The following is a 15,823-nucleotide window of genomic DNA, read 5'->3' on the forward strand; positions in this document are numbered from 1 at the left end:
TAAACATTAATTATGACTCACTAAATTGTATCCTTCTTAAAATATTTTGCACTGTCAACGTAAAATCTAAAAAGTGACCCTTTCACAGCGCATACAAAAAAAGGTTGATTTCTGAAGGTTTGTTTCTGGTACAACAGTTATTGAAAATTAGCCCGTTTGGATTGTATTTTTTGAAGAAAAATTATTATAACACTTTTATAAGATATGATGTAGAGGTGTCAAAATTGATGAGTTTAATGGGTCATAATTAGATAATGAGTATAATTAAATCAACTCATTTATACCCATTTAATAAATTGGTGTAGGTATGCCCAAGTACTCATTTATGACTCACTTGAAATTTTTAAAATTTTTTTTGCATGTTGTTTGATGAGAAACAATGACATTTTATTGTTATTCAATTAGTAGCAAATTAAAATTTATCTGCTTAATATTCATTAAAAATTGAGTTTAAATGTGTAATTATTTTTAAATGGGTATAAATAGATGAGTCGATTCAACTCACTAGCTATCAATTAAAGCTGTTTAATTGGGTACCCATTTAGACCCATTCAAAATTCATTGCATACCCAAATTTACTTATTTGTGGGAGAGTTTAGTTGGATCAATATAGCTGGGTTATAGTTGACATCTTTAATATGATATATGTGAGATAAAAAAGTGATTAAAATTTATGTAGAAATAATATTTACTGAAAATGTGAAAATTTTTCTGCATAAAATCACAAGCCAAACAAGGGCTTAAATACCACTACACGTTATGGTGCAGGACATATCAGTTACAGGCTTATTTAGAAAAACTTGGCATCTTGGGTCTGCCACTGCATGGTGGACTTCTGCATCGAATTAAGTCACAAGTCATTCAATTAGCCATGCTTGTTTTTACGATCACCAAAGCTTTGTGTACATGCTAATCAACAATAACCTGAAACATGCCATCAATTCAAAGCCGGAAGTAACAAATGCATGTAATTATTTTAGCCCAAATATGAATGGAGCACGCCCAAGGACAGGATGGATGTGGGCAGACTGTTGATTGTTGTGGTGTAAGAAAATCTCCTCTTTCTACTGAAGAAAGATTATGCGCGAAAGCTCAGAAGATTGTAGAAGAGGTAGGAAGGTTTCTTTCATGTCAGGTTAATTTAGTCATGAAAAGGCATCTTTGATTATGTTTTGAAGTTTGTACGCAAATTTGGCTTTATGTTTTTTTTTTTCGGTAAATGTTCGTGTAATTTTTCTTTTTCTACCCGAAAAAAAGGTTATTTTCTGAAATAATTTTTGTGGCATTTAATACCTTGGATAGACCATAAAAGACAACGCTGGTATCAATATTGTTAAAAGGCAAAGTATACTCCAAAAGCAACATTATGTTCTCAAAGTTTATACATTCTTCAATTTTCTGGGATTCAATAAACATAGTGAAATAACTAATTTCTATTTTTGACAAGTTACTATCACGAACACATTTAAGCTATTTAAGTTTGAATTTAAGTTTGTATTTGTGAAGTTATTAACGTGTAGCATTGAAGTGATGACTATGTCAGAAATTTGAAAAAAAAAAAAAAAAAGGAGAAAGAAGAAAGATCAACGATGAAGATATATAGAAACAAAGGAAAAAAAAGAAAATAAAATAAAAAAAGGGAAAGATGGATAAATAATAAGTAGCTAGGGGTCTCCTTCATTTAAAATAAACTCTCAACATGTCTGATGTGATTTTCTTTCCTTTGATAAGGTATTGAAAGAAGAAAACAATAAAAAGTATTGATGCATAAGGACATGTTTTTCTTTTATATGGTTTTAACAACACAAGTACAAAAGAAAATAAAAACCACGACAGTGCTATAAATATCTTTATCATTTCAATTGCTTCGGCAACATAATTATCTTCATTACTTTATGAAAAGTGCACAAACTTAAAGCTAGAAATTAAAGTGAAATGTCCTTACTTTTGGGAAGTTTTGCAATACCTTTTAAGGGGTTTCAATATAAGTAAACCATTTGATTTGGCAGTAGCAATAAACGTGCATAAAAGGAAGGGATAAAGTGGCAAAAACAATAATGTTAGGGACTATAGTGCAAACCAGGAAATTAACAGTTTTACATCGGTGAAAATGACATTATATTGGAAACATAATCAAAAGTACTGTCGTGGTTTTTATTTTAAACGAAAGATTATTTTGAGAAAAGTAGTTAACCCTTGTGTTATTTCCAAGTTGCCTATGGTGAACTATAATTTATAGACTTAACGAATTCAATAATACTATAGTTCAATCTTACAAATAATAAGCCCGAAGAAAAGCACTCGACATATTGAGATTGGTAAAATTTGACATTTTGAGATTTGAAAATTTGAAACAAATTCAATTCTGAAATCATCAGTGTCCACTTGTTGACTACTACAAAATAAAATCAATTACAGAAATGAAATGAAACATTACTGTTTATTGCACAGGTTTTTTTTTCCCTCCCTTCTCCAAACCTCCTACTACCCTCTATCCAATATCGATTTGGAGACAAGTGATCCTCAATTAGGGGGGAAAGCCAAAATACTTGTAGTAGATGATATGTCCACCAAAGGAATGAAAACATTGTGTTTGGCTAGTAGATTATTTGAGATAATTTTTTTTTTTTAAAAATTAAAGTATTTTTTTTATGTGATGTATATAAAATAAAAAATATATGTTAAATGATGTATGCAAATAAAAAATAGCAAATAAGTCACTAGCCAACCTGTGCAGCACTAATCTTTTTTAAATCAGAATTGCCGATGATGGACCTTAATCTCTCTAGCCTGAGAGCGTTGACTCCGAGACTCAAATCATTTCACCAAGTCTACTCTTAGCCGCTTAGCAGTTTTCTGCAAAGGATTTTGGTTTGGAATCCTCGGTGAGCAATCTGCTGCGCAACATTGGTTCAGCACAATAGTCCGGCAATTTGCTTCAAGTCCAGGTGTGTGTGCAAGCTTTTTGAGATTCAGCTTAGCAATTTTTCCTTCTATCTTTCCAAATACTGTTGCTTGATTCTTTGATTCCGTAGCAAAGGGTATAATTAGCACTTTAAAAGATCTCATATATTGTAGCTTCAACTCCAGCTGGGAGCTTTTAATTATCTTTAGCTGTGGAGTCAACTGCCTGTCTTCTTGGTCTACCGTTCCTCAGATTGCTGGTTAAGCAATTATGAGGGATTCGGGACTCTAATTGTAGTCACAAATCTAATAGTAGCATCGACTTAATCAGTAGTTGTTCAAATTTATCTTACAAAATAAAAAGAAAATACTGAAATTTGAAAGGAGCAGTTTAGATTGAGTCCTGTTACTAGCAGCCAGATCTGTACTCAGTCCTATTTGCAGTTGAACCGCTGACTGTACTCAGTCCAGTTCATGTACGTATACTTACCTTCTTATGGTGGAAATTGGTAAAGCTCAAAGCCTTCAAATCCAGAAATTAAGGAGACGGTAAAGTGGAACAGCAATTGTTTCAATTTCTTTTTGTCAGTGTAGTGCTCTGATCGGGATGGATAAGGAGTGCAAATCGATCGTTTCCATTGAGGCAAATTTGCAATCTCTTTCTTCAATGGTAAACAAAAGTTTCTCCATCTAATCAATTGTTTTTTGGTTGAAAATTTGTTTGGTAATTAAAGCTGTAAGTGTTGAGAGACCAGTCAAACGAGTACGTAGGAGATTGTAGGGTGTAAAGTGGGGATCGTAGAGAGGAAAGATCAAAATATATGGTGTGAAGGTATATAGATGTTGGCTTTCTTTTGTTGTGGGATTGATTTCTGTTTGATTCTACGAGAATCCCCACCGTAGAATAAGTCGAGACTGGTTGATGATGGCTTCTAATTCACTTCTTTTGCTCCTTGATTTATCTTAGACCAGCAATTATAGAGCAATGGTGAAAGTGTTCTTTATGGTATCGTATAATCACCGATTCTGAAGTAGAAAAGCTTTGTAGCATACTTTGAGGGCTTCATTATCAGTTGTTTGATAAGAAATGAAATCGTACTTAGACGGGGACCTAGACACAGAAAACTGGACAGAGTATCCGAAGCCGCGAGACTTAGACACAGCAAAAGTAGTTCAGACTGGAAGATAAGTCGAATAGGGAAGCAAGGAGCCGCGAAGCAATCATAGGCTGAAATGGATGGGGAGCGGAGAGGGAGCAGCAGGGTGCCTATATATGGGCCATGGACTGGAAAGTATCCCATTAATTTTTTCTTTTAAATTTTTTTTTTCATAATCATCGAGGACTTCAAGTCTACAAAATGAAAAAAGAAAAGAGGAGAAGTTAAGAGTCGAATTAGGGATTTAATGATCAATTTAATGATCACTTATCTAATATCTCTACTAACTAAATTGGGTTTTGGGAACGTTCCTTTCCTTTCATTGGAACTTAGTTCTAGAAACCAACATTGTTGATGTATAGTTTGATTAAGGAAAATAGAATGATCTTTGCAATACTCTAATCCACTCAAACCAAAAATAATATAAAATAAAATAAAATTCAGATGAGTATATAAAGACATTAAAAATGAAATAAGGGAGTAGTTTTATTTCACAAATCTCATGTCTAAAAGTGTCGATGTCCTTTTTGTTTTTTATATGTATTCAAAGAAATTTTTACCTGGTCAAAATGCCTATTATATTGATTAGGCGCTATGTTTTAAAACTCGAATTGGGTAGTGACTAGACAAATCTTGGGGATCAGGGGTCGATGGAGGTTAACCTGGAGGTCAAATCGGATGACATCATAAATACATCATAAATATATATAAATAATATATAATCAATATAATATATAAAAATTTTCTTGAAATTGATGGTTTATAACTTTACATACATATTTGATGAATTTAGATTTAACCCAAAAGGATTCCACTTAAAAAATTTAAAAGTTATAGGTAAAAAGTGTAATTTAAAAAATATAATAAGTTGATTTTATACTTTACTAAAACAATATGGGGTCAAAATGAACCTATAAAAACATTTGAGAGCATCTAAAGCTATTAACTGCTAAACGTAATGCTTCCTTTTTGTCAGCAGCCGCCTCTTCCTTCTTCCTTTCCTTTTCATCTTGTCTTTGTTTCTTCTTTTTTGTTCCTTCTTCTCTCTTCACCATAAGGTCAGTAGTTCTCTCCTTTTATTTTATCCCACACAAACGAAACACATCAAACACACATGAAAACTCTCTTTTTCTTCATTATTTTCCGTTTTCCCTCTTATCTGTTCTCTTCCCTTATTTGCTCTTTTCCTTTTTTTTTTTTCTCCAATTTGATTTCAAATCTTTGAAAACTTAGTTGCATGAAATGGGGTTTAATGAATTTAGAGAATGAAAATTTTCTCCTAATTTGAATTTCTAATTTCGTTCAACACTTATTCTTGGTGCTATTCAAAGATCAAAGGAGTTTGGAAAAAGGGAAGAAGAAGAAGAAGCCATCAGGATGGTAGTGAGTCAGGTTTCTTTTTTTCTTTTTCTTTTTTTTTTTTTTTTTACAGATTGGATGTTTTGAAGTTACACGACCTTTTTAAGAAAAATTTCCTCAATTTAGTATAAAGAATGTTGCATGAGATCCTGACAAAAGCACGATGCTTTCTTATTGACTTGATTCTACTTTGCTATTTGGTGGTGGTTGTTATTCAAAAAATAAAGAATGGAAAATTTGGAAAAACCTGATTTTAACCGGTTTTATTGGTTTCTGGTTAAATCCGATCTTTGACCGTGTCTTTAATTAGCTGTTTATTAAAGAGAGTCAAATTGGATGGTTGGCTGGTTCCCGATTCGATTGGTCAGCACGGTCAGTCCGGTCCAAATTTAAAAACATAGGTTAGGGGCTAAGGTTCCATTTGATAAAACTGAATCTGAATTCTGAAGTCTGAATTCTGAAATCTGAATATTGAAATAATTAATTTGCTGAATTTTAAACACAGAAAAGAAATATATGAATGTCTGAATTTTAATGTTAAACCTATTTATACTATTTGATAAATATTTTATAACTAAATGCTTAATAAGTTAAATTTGATAAATTTACCCTTATATCTTTTCATCCAAAAAAGAAATAGAACCTATAATTTAATTAGCTAAAAATGTTAGGTGTGAAAATGACAATATTTATTTTTGAATCAAATTAATATAAAAGATGAAATATATTATATGAGGAGTATGGAGAAGATGTGGAAATCATTCAAAAGGGAGAAAAAAAATAGAAAATCATTAGATAGAGAATATTAGATTGTTTAATTAGATAAGAAGTTTGAACATAATTAACAAACAAGGGTAAATTTGGTAGATAAGATAAAGTAATTGAAGTAAGTCTATTAATTCTTATCAGAATTAAGCATTCAGTTAGAATTTTTGTGCTGAAAAAAATACATACAAGTTCAACACTACTTAACAAGTTCAGCAAATGAATTTTTATTTATCTTTTTTTTCCTCAAACGAATTTTCATTTATCAAACACTCAAAACATCTGAATGTCTGAAAAAATTCAGATTCAGCACTTTTTTATATTATCAAACAGACCCTAAGTGTAACTAAAGTGGATTCAAGAAGGTAATGTACAAGTTACTAATTCAAGAGCTTAAGATAAAATAATGACACTACAAAATATTTCTCTTATAAACAATAAAGGGAAAAGTGACATGAATGCTAGGGCAAAAGTAAATGTGTTTGTGCCCGTAAAAATGTATTTGTTGGCAAAATATTATATGTAAAATCTATATATGTGGAAGTAGATTTTCTAGCTAAGGTCATGTAAACTAATTGAAAAGAATTAATGGATTAAATTGTCACTTGATTATCAAGTTCAATGATTCAATACATTCTAACTTCTCTAAAATCCACATTTGAGTGTCATATTTTAAAAACTCATTGACAAATAACATCCAATTCTAAAATTTATTTAAAAGAATAAGACTCTGATTGTCACCTGAATTCCCTCCCCCCAATAGTTTAGTGTATAGGTAAATTTTCAAATTTCCACACAGCAATGGATTTGTTAATACTTCAATGCTGTATTGTCCAACAAAATTAGATAAGAAATGCAGCTTTAATTAGGAATAACGACTTAAATAAGTACCCGGCAAAACAAAAATACAAACAATCTACAACATCGAAATATGTTCTGCGCGTATATAACAGCAATATACCCGTGCTTGGGGCGGTGTTTGGAATCATTGAAAAGTTCCAGCCTAGGATTGCTCAAGATAAATTTGCAGTTTGCAGGATGTCAGTTCCGCCGCCAGTTGGGCAAGCCGTTGCAGCTGCACACGATGATGCTAAAGGCTTCATTCTGTACGCAAAGCACGCAAGAAGGCATGTCATAGATTTACCCCACAATTTTGAAATTCTAAATAATCGAGTGGTTAGTCTCTGTTCAAGTTGGAAGGTGCTCAATGACGATATAAATCGTCAATCGGTGACCAGACAGAAAAACGATAATTACGAAGCTTGTCTTAAAGAGAAAGATCGGATATTGAAACATTACCAAGAGAGAATCGTCAACCGATACAAAAAGCTAGTTGGACTTGAGTCAGGTGCAAACGGAGAAGCTGGAAACCAAATCCCGGTTGGTGAATTGTCAGCCGCTTCCAAACGTTGGAACAACAAATTCTATATCCGAACATTCTACAGACTTGCAAGGCTGGACAAAAACGTTCGCAAGTTTATGACTGAAGTCACTGAACTCGAAATTAAGATTACACTTGAGCATGTTACTAGTCGGGTAAATCCAGAAATTGTTCTAAGACAGAGTGCTAAAGAACTAACTCATGCGCCTTCACATCAAGCGGTCCTTGATAGCCTGGTGGTTTGTTTATGTGACGCAGACTGCAAAAGGATTATCATCCACGGAGAACCACAAGTTGGAAAAACAAATATTTTGAGAAACTTAAATAACCGGTTGGTTCAATGCCCTCCCGGCCTGGAATTGGACTGCGTCATTTGGGTGACCTTTCCGACTCGTCTGTCCGAGCCAGAGGACATCACCACTGACATACAAGACAAAATTCTTCAGCGTCTGGACTTAGCTGGGCAGAATAGTGGAAGTGGGAAAAAAGAAGCAATATCTAGAGCACTATGTGAGAAATCTTATTTGCTGCTTTTTGACGGGTTCTCTCCATCAATTGAGCTTGAGGACATTGGAATCTCTGAAGAACACGAGCACGGGAAAGTCATCATTGAAGCTAAAGACCCATATCTCCTGAAGAATTTTAAATGCCACAAAAAAATCGAATTAGAGAAGCTATCACCCCAAGATTCAAGGATATTGTTTGATAAGATCATTGCTGATGAAAAACTTTGTGAAGAAAACAGAGATCTAGGTGACATGATCGTTGAGGAGCTTGGTGGGCTTCCAGGAGTCATCATATCCATAGCACGATCGCTGAAATGCGAACAAGAAGATTGCTGGGAAGGTTTGAATCAAAGATTGAAAGCAGATGTTAATGTCATTGACCTTCCGGAATTAGGAGGAGTAAAACTGGCTTTTCATATAGCCTATGATAACTTGAAAGAGAATGATCGAAAGTGCGTACTTTATGCAGCATTGTTTCCGAAAGTGTTCCCAATTCCCATAGATATTTTGGTCGAATGTTGGAAAGCTGAAGGATTTCTATGGTGTCCTGGTTCTTCATTTGCTGCTGCACGCAGCGAAGGACGCACTGTACTCAACGAGCTGACAATGCATCATCTCTTGCAGAAATGCTCTAAACGGCATGCCAAGATGCCAATAAACTGCAGGAGAGTTGCACTTGAAACACCTTTTCCTGGGGAGGAACGTGAAACATCATTTGTCAAGTCAGGAGTCCCGGGACACCTAGAAGAGGCCGAATGGAAGAAGGCTAGAAGGGTTTCTTTGATGCAAAGTAAATCAGTAAAGTTACCTGTCAACCCAGAATCTAAGCGCATGTCAACGCTATTTCTGCTACTCAATCCAGAATTGGAAATCATTCAGGATTCATTCTTCAGAAATATGAAGACACTTCGAGTTTTGGCACTGAATAGCTTGGGAATGAAATTGCTGCCCACCTGTCTCTCTTCCCTGACAGCGCTTCAGAGTTTATACCTCAACAATTGTGGTAAATTACAACAGCTCCCACCTGGAATACGGAAACTCAAAAAGCTCGAAGTTCTTGATATTCGAGGCACTTTAATCCGCTGTTTACCAGAAGAAATTAGGAGTTTGGTTAATCTGATCTGCTTGAGGTTTTCATTGGGCCCTGGAGCGTGCAATCCCAGTCCGGACCGAGATTCTCTTGAAAGGCAAACATCGGAGACATTTTCCACAGCTAAACACCTTAACAAGCTCGAGGAGTTGACTATTGTCTTAGAAATCAACAACGGAAGCATTGACCACTTTGTTAATCGAATAAAAGCAGGGTTCTCTAAATTTGAAAATGTAACTCAATTTGAGAATGTAAATAATCGGATTGAGTTACTTCTTCAGAGGCAATATCAACCACCGCGGGGAGGGGATGTAAACTTTTCGAATTCAACTGTTCCTGTAACTCATGGTCACGATGCAACGGCAGGAATCGAGTGGCCGCGATCAGACAACGAGGTAACGTTCCCTACCTGATCAGTTGCTCCTTTTCAAAAACCAAAAGGGAAGCCAAATTACTTGTCTGACTATGACTTTTTTTTCCTGATTTTTTTAAATTGGTTTCATATTTGAAAACTTGATTATATATTACCCCCTCCCTAAATATTCTTTAAAAACTTAATTCCTTTCAGAGATGAGTTTTTACATAGTGTTTAATTCCATCTTATAGTACAATGTTAAATTAACTAAATTATTTCTTATTTCCCAAAACAAAAATTACTTTAAATTGTTTCTTCAATTTTGATATGGTATATTGAAAAAGGGTTATGTCCTTCCATGTTAAAACTGCCTCCTTAAATTCTGTATAGGGACAACAGTCTCCCCTCTAGTTTGTTAAAAAAAAAAATGAAGACCTCCCTTGAAGATTTAAAAATAATAAAAAACCTCCATCCTTGTTTATGATTTGTAGTTAGACAAATTTACCAACCTTCCCTAGTGTAAATTTATCAATGGGAGTTAACAACATTTGATAATTTCCCAATAAAAATCCTACATTGAGGTTATCTAACGTTTCATCAATGGGAGTTTAACAACATCTGACCTACCTTCAAGTACATGTTTTATCTTTTTTTTTTTTTTTTTTCAAAGATAGATTTGTAGTGTACAGATTTGGCTCCATTAAAGTTGTCTTATTTCCCAGTAAAAGTCTTACATTGACTTAATTTTGAAAAATGGGGGTTTAAATTACTAAAATTACAAAATCGAACACTACCCTAATGATATGTATCAAAACAGTCATTTTTATGGTATACATGCCATGCACATAACTAATGCCGTTAGAAGTTTTCATATTCTCATTAGAGGTTCAAGATTTTAATTTTTAAAATAAGGGACTAAAATAGTGGTGATTATAGATAAGGGATTAAATTGGCCAAAAGTAAAACACTAGCATTTAATGTTTAAGTATTTATCGGATTACCAATGTATTTTGTCTTAAATTACCCATTATTCTAAGCTCATGAATATACTTGAAGATTTATGGATGAGAAAGTACAATGTTTAACTTATCCAAGGCCACCTCCTTCTAATATTATTTATTGTAGAAAAGTGGTGTTAGGTCTTTCTACAATCTAAAGAAAACAATTACTTTAATTAGTAAGAGAAAACTTTTGTATTATTTCATTTACCTTTTGAATTATATTTTGGCCTTCAGAACTATTTTGGTCAACTCTGACCTGTGTTCGGCCATGCTTTTTCCAAATATAATCAACTATGACTTCTATCAGATTCTATAATGCATTACAAGTGCATAAGAGGCATGGATGTTTTGGGAAACACCAAAAAAAAAAAAAAAACGGAAAGATGGCAAAGGAAAAAAAAAAAAAACTAAGGAATGCAAAAGGAAAGTAACAAATTTGTTCACATGCACTTGCTAATGATAATGATAGAAAGAACATAACGAAAGGAGGCCATTGTTATTATGAAATTTAAGGGGTGCTATCTAACGTTTCTTAATGAAATTTACCCTTTTGTTTACCTACCAGAATAGAGTCCACCTGATCTTTTTTTTTTTTTTCATACAAATTAATCAAAGAAATCATATATTAAACGACTTATGACTTAAATGATAGAAACAAACTAAGATATGATCCATTTTATTGATTTTAGAAATTCTTATAATTGTGTCTATTGCTTAAAAATGTGGTTGATTTATAATCGTTTTTTATAGGTGAACTCATTAATCACCTTTTCTAATGCTCATGCTATTCAAACTAATGGTTTCCCCCGTTTTTTGGGTAGGTATAAGAGATTCACTTTAGGCATGGAAATAGGAACATTGTTTTGCACCCTAATATTGCTTTTGTATAATTTTACGATAATTTTTATTTCTTCACTATCGACCCAAATTTATTCTTTGAATTTTCACAAATCAAGTAGGCACTTTTAGCAAAGTCATGACTGTTATCCTATTCTTGACTTTCATACATTTACCACATTCACCAAGCATTATTAAAAAACAAAGACATCATGGTATGAAACAAAAGAATATTCCAGTGCACCTAAGTTACAAGACAAATACAATGGTAACAAATTAGAGTAAATCTTATATACACTAACAGTGTATATATTATCATTGCTAAATTTATGACACATATGTAAAGTTAAATTTCAAATTCAAATTTGATATAATTATTATTCATCCAAAACTAACAGTGTGTAGGAAAGATTAATTCAATAAAATACAAGCTATCAATTATATTTGGCTCTTTTTAAAGAAACAGAATCTACATGACATAATAAACAAACTCTTAATTTAGTAACGACAAACTATCAGCAACAAATTTATGAATTTTGTTTCAAATATGTGTTGAAATGATTGCTACTTGACCTTAAATTGACATAAAATAATTAGAGTAGAAACTGGAAAATATTGGATTGACATCAGATATTTGTTTAAGAGAAACTGAAATTTTGATAAAATTTTAGAATAATTTGACGTCTAACTGGAATCTTGCATAAAAGTTAGGAACCTGCACAATAATTTTACTTGGCCTAAAGTCTTTATTTTCCATTAGTTGTAAAAAGCTAAAAATCGAATCTTATTCCGTGACCAGTAACTATGAGGATGATAAGGTTGGCGATTGTTGTGTGCCCCATCCGAAAATTGAGCATAAATTACCAGAGCAATTATGTCTTTAAGGTTCAAAATGCCCTTCAAAGGTCTAATATATTGACTTTTTTTCGTGGTCGAAACGGTAGCTGTATTAGTAAAGCCAAAATATACAATATATGGACAATGGTCCAATGAGCAATGGACAAAGGTCCAAAAAACTATACAGAAGTGCCTGTACTATCACAGAAGCAGGAATAACCCATTCTTCATCCTGATATATGCTTAGAGCATAATTGCTAAGAGATGTAATAATATCATTTTTATCTGCGTACAAAACAAACAAAAGCACTGTGAAAATAGTAATCCCAGGGACTTGATGTCTTCACTTCTATTCGTATGCTTCTTCATCCTTGCTCAGCTGTTTTAATGATTTCTAGCTTCACTGCCTCTGCATGATCTTGCACCAGCTTCCCTTGCTTCCTTTCCTCCATTGCCTAGCCTGTTTTGACTTGGCCTGATTGATCCCTTGCAATGATTCCCATTCCAGATATTTGACAGTTCTCTAGCTGCTGTACATGAAGTTTAATACTGACACACCTATGATCCACTTAGTGATTTAGATTTGTTCTCTTTTGTGTTGCTGTTTCCTGAGTGCTCCTCTTTTCTTTCCTTCCTTTGATTGCATCATCAAACTCCATCCATTACGTACATGTTTTCCCAATGATTTTCTGTGGCTCCTTGTTTTTGTGATTCAATTCTATGTCATTTCTGGCTTTCCAGATTGCCAGAGAACATTAATTGTGAGGGGAAGTGATCTAATATACTAACTAATTAATTAAAACTATCAAATATTTGTAAATACTAATCAATCAGTTAGATACCAAACAATCATGTGGGTCCCCTTGTGCTTCTAAGCATCCTACATTTGTATGATCAGCATTAATGGAAGAAGCAGAACACTGACAAGATGAAATTGTGTATCTCAATGTTCTTTATGATTTTGACGTCCACATTGTTTGAAGAAGTCGACCCTGTGCACTGTCATCCTTTATAAAATAATTGTAAGAAGAGAAACCTAATCATATTATGTTTTCTATCGATTGAAGGTGTATAGCAATTTGCAACCTTCAACTTGGGCTTTGCTAATTTGACTGTCGTAGCTGAAGAGATCCGTGGAATCAATGCTTATGCAAATTTCCATAGATTAATAATAACATCAATTTTTTTTTGGGTTTTTAGCTTGTATGAGAATTTTCTGAACTTTTACTGTGAAGTACGTGACTGTAGCACAATTGACAAACACATATCGACTAAAGAAACCAAAACAGTTGAATATACAATCTTAACAATTCTAGGAGTTGAGTCCATATCCACTTAGTGCAAGAACAAAAACATACCCATTCATTTTGTACTTGAATTTAAATGTGCATAATTCTTTTGATCTTAAGAATTATTCAATCTTCTTATTAGTGGAGATAACATCATTATACAATGGCATTGGAATGAGGGAGAAATTTCGGTTTGAAGACAAGGACGAGAGATAGAGAAATAGAGAGGTGGGGGTGAGTAACAGGATGAATTCCCTAGAATGAGCAAGAAAGAAGGGGAGTGTTCCCCCCTCCCCCAAAAAAAAGGAGAGTATCAGGATGGAGAGTTGGAGTGTTATAAAGAAAAGGAAAATAGAGAAGAATGAAGGATGAGGAGGAGAGAGGCAACTGGAATGGAAAGAGGGAGTAACGTTCAGAGAAGCAAGAGAACTGAGGTCATTGGACCTGGAATCAAGGAGGATACTAAAAAAATTAAATTTGCTAGCATAGGTATTCACTTGGTATAACCTGCTACAATATTTCTGTTCAAGTTAGTCCTTGATGCTGCTATTTACTTGCAAAAGATGAAAATTCATGTAGGACATATGTCGTATCATTAGCATCATTTTATGTCACTGTCGGAAACCGAAAATCATCCATTGGCAATATCTTTGCTTTGCCTAATGCTCTGTATCCACTCCCCATTCTCCCCCTGTTTGAGACGGTTCGGCTTGAGGCTGGTCCAACATGTCATTTGTTTTACAACACATATGTAATGATTAGAATGTTGATGCTCAGGCACTTCCATATTTTCAGGGCCGGGTTAGAGGTGGGGTTTGTGGTGCAAATTGTCTGGCAAGCGTGAAGGATAAAGGGAAGGGAACTGAAACTCTAAAGGATAAAAGTGCTATTCTGCAGACTGGGGAGCCTTTAGAAGCAATTGCAAATAATTTTGAAGAAAACGTTGACTTGTAATTTTCCTATAACCTTCTGGCCCTCATAAGCTTATAATTATGTTTTTGCTAGGTAAGTGACTGTCACATTTGCATTCCAGGGAGGTGCTGTTGACGGACCAATTTTCTAACCCGGAGCAAGTACTTCAAGAACCGCCGGTGAAGCAGAGTATGCCACTGAATAACTGGTCTCCTCCAGTCGACGAGAGAGTGCAAGCTCCATTTCACAACTATGGCTCTGCCTCTGTGAGGTTAAAATGATTTTGTTATTGTCTGTGTGGAAAACTAGTATAAGGGATGGGCTTGGATAGGTTTTTTTCCCGAAAGGAATGGGCTTGGATAGTTGGATCCCTAATTAATGTGCGTGACTATTTCTCATGAGAATAATTCGTATGGACCCCGTACAAAATATACTGCTATTTCTAGTTGACTGGTGTGTAGTATTTTGTGAAACTGTATAACGGGCTTGTGTAATAAATGTTAGCATATATTACTCGTATTTGCTTTATCATCTCTCCTATTATCTTGTTATCCTTTGTAATTGATATACGATTAGGATAGAATTCATTTTTGTATTCCTACATGATAAAGATAGAATTAGGGTGTATTTGATAAAATTAAAATTTGAAAACTAAAATCTGAAATTTGAAATCTAAAGTCTGAATCCATTAAATTATTGAATTATTAAATATTAAATATAATACATTTAACTATATATCATATTCAGTGATAAGTTATTAATTTATCACTTAATTTTGGAAACAAGTTTTAACTAGAAAATTTAGTACCACTTAATTAATTCAAATATTGAATTTTTAGTTATTAAATGCATTTGAACATGTTAAAATCTGAATATATTAAGTTTAAGTGTTGAATTTGGTTATCAAACGGGGTCTAGTTATGTGATAACAATAGAATTAGTGTGGTATCCCAGTACATTAGATTAGCAGTTTGTAATTTATCTTTGTTTATATTCTCGACTGTACATGGCATTATGTAAACTTTTTGACATGGTATCAGAGTAATGATCTTGCTTGCTCTTTTTTCCATATTTGAATTTGTTATTATTTCCTCATGTTTTAATCTTTTGTTATTCCTTCTTGTCGAGTTCTTGAAACAATGGCGGAGCAAATTAAACCACGGAATCCAAGAAATTCCTTGACTGGTGATGTGTTCTGTGATCCAAGTTCAAATGATATAACAAATTCTTTGGTTTCCACTACTTCAATTAGCAATTAAACAGCCGTAAACTATGAGCAGCTCCTATCATTTTTGAACCGTGAAAAAGTCTCTGGCCCGGTTAATTTTGCTAGTAATACAACTCATTTTTGACTCCAAATTCCTCTCTTGCTTCACTTGGTTACTAGACACAAGTGCTACTCATCATTTTATAGGATATGAATTCTTCTT

At 33.6% G+C, this 15,823-nt stretch overlaps 1 protein-coding gene across 4 annotated transcripts; it reads left to right on the forward strand.

The window, feature by feature from the left end:
- The first annotated feature begins 2,763 nt into the window (after positions 1-2,763).
- On the forward strand, positions 2,764-14,912 carry LOC113735021 (probable disease resistance protein At1g61300). Of its 4 annotated transcripts, none has more exons than XM_027261897.2 (4): positions 2,764-2,948; positions 7,216-9,557; positions 14,259-14,431; positions 14,515-14,912. In XM_027261897.2, the coding sequence occupies exons 2-4, from the start codon at positions 7,224-7,226 to the stop codon at positions 14,672-14,674; spliced, it is 2,667 nt and encodes an 888-aa protein (XP_027117698.1). In that variant the 5' UTR covers positions 2,764-2,948; positions 7,216-7,223; the 3' UTR covers positions 14,675-14,912. The 4 variants fall into 4 exon arrangements, with proteins under 4 accessions (XP_027117698.1, XP_027117700.1, XP_027117699.1 ...); XM_027261899.2 differs by having other exon boundaries at positions 14,277-14,431; XM_027261898.2 differs by having other exon boundaries at positions 7,223-9,557.
- The last annotated feature ends 911 nt before the right edge of the window (positions 14,913-15,823 follow it).

This window comes from Coffea arabica, chromosome 3c (genome assembly GCF_036785885.1).
Source record: "Coffea arabica cultivar ET-39 chromosome 3c, Coffea Arabica ET-39 HiFi, whole genome shotgun sequence".
NCBI classification, from domain to species: domain Eukaryota; kingdom Viridiplantae; phylum Streptophyta; class Magnoliopsida; order Gentianales; family Rubiaceae; genus Coffea; species Coffea arabica.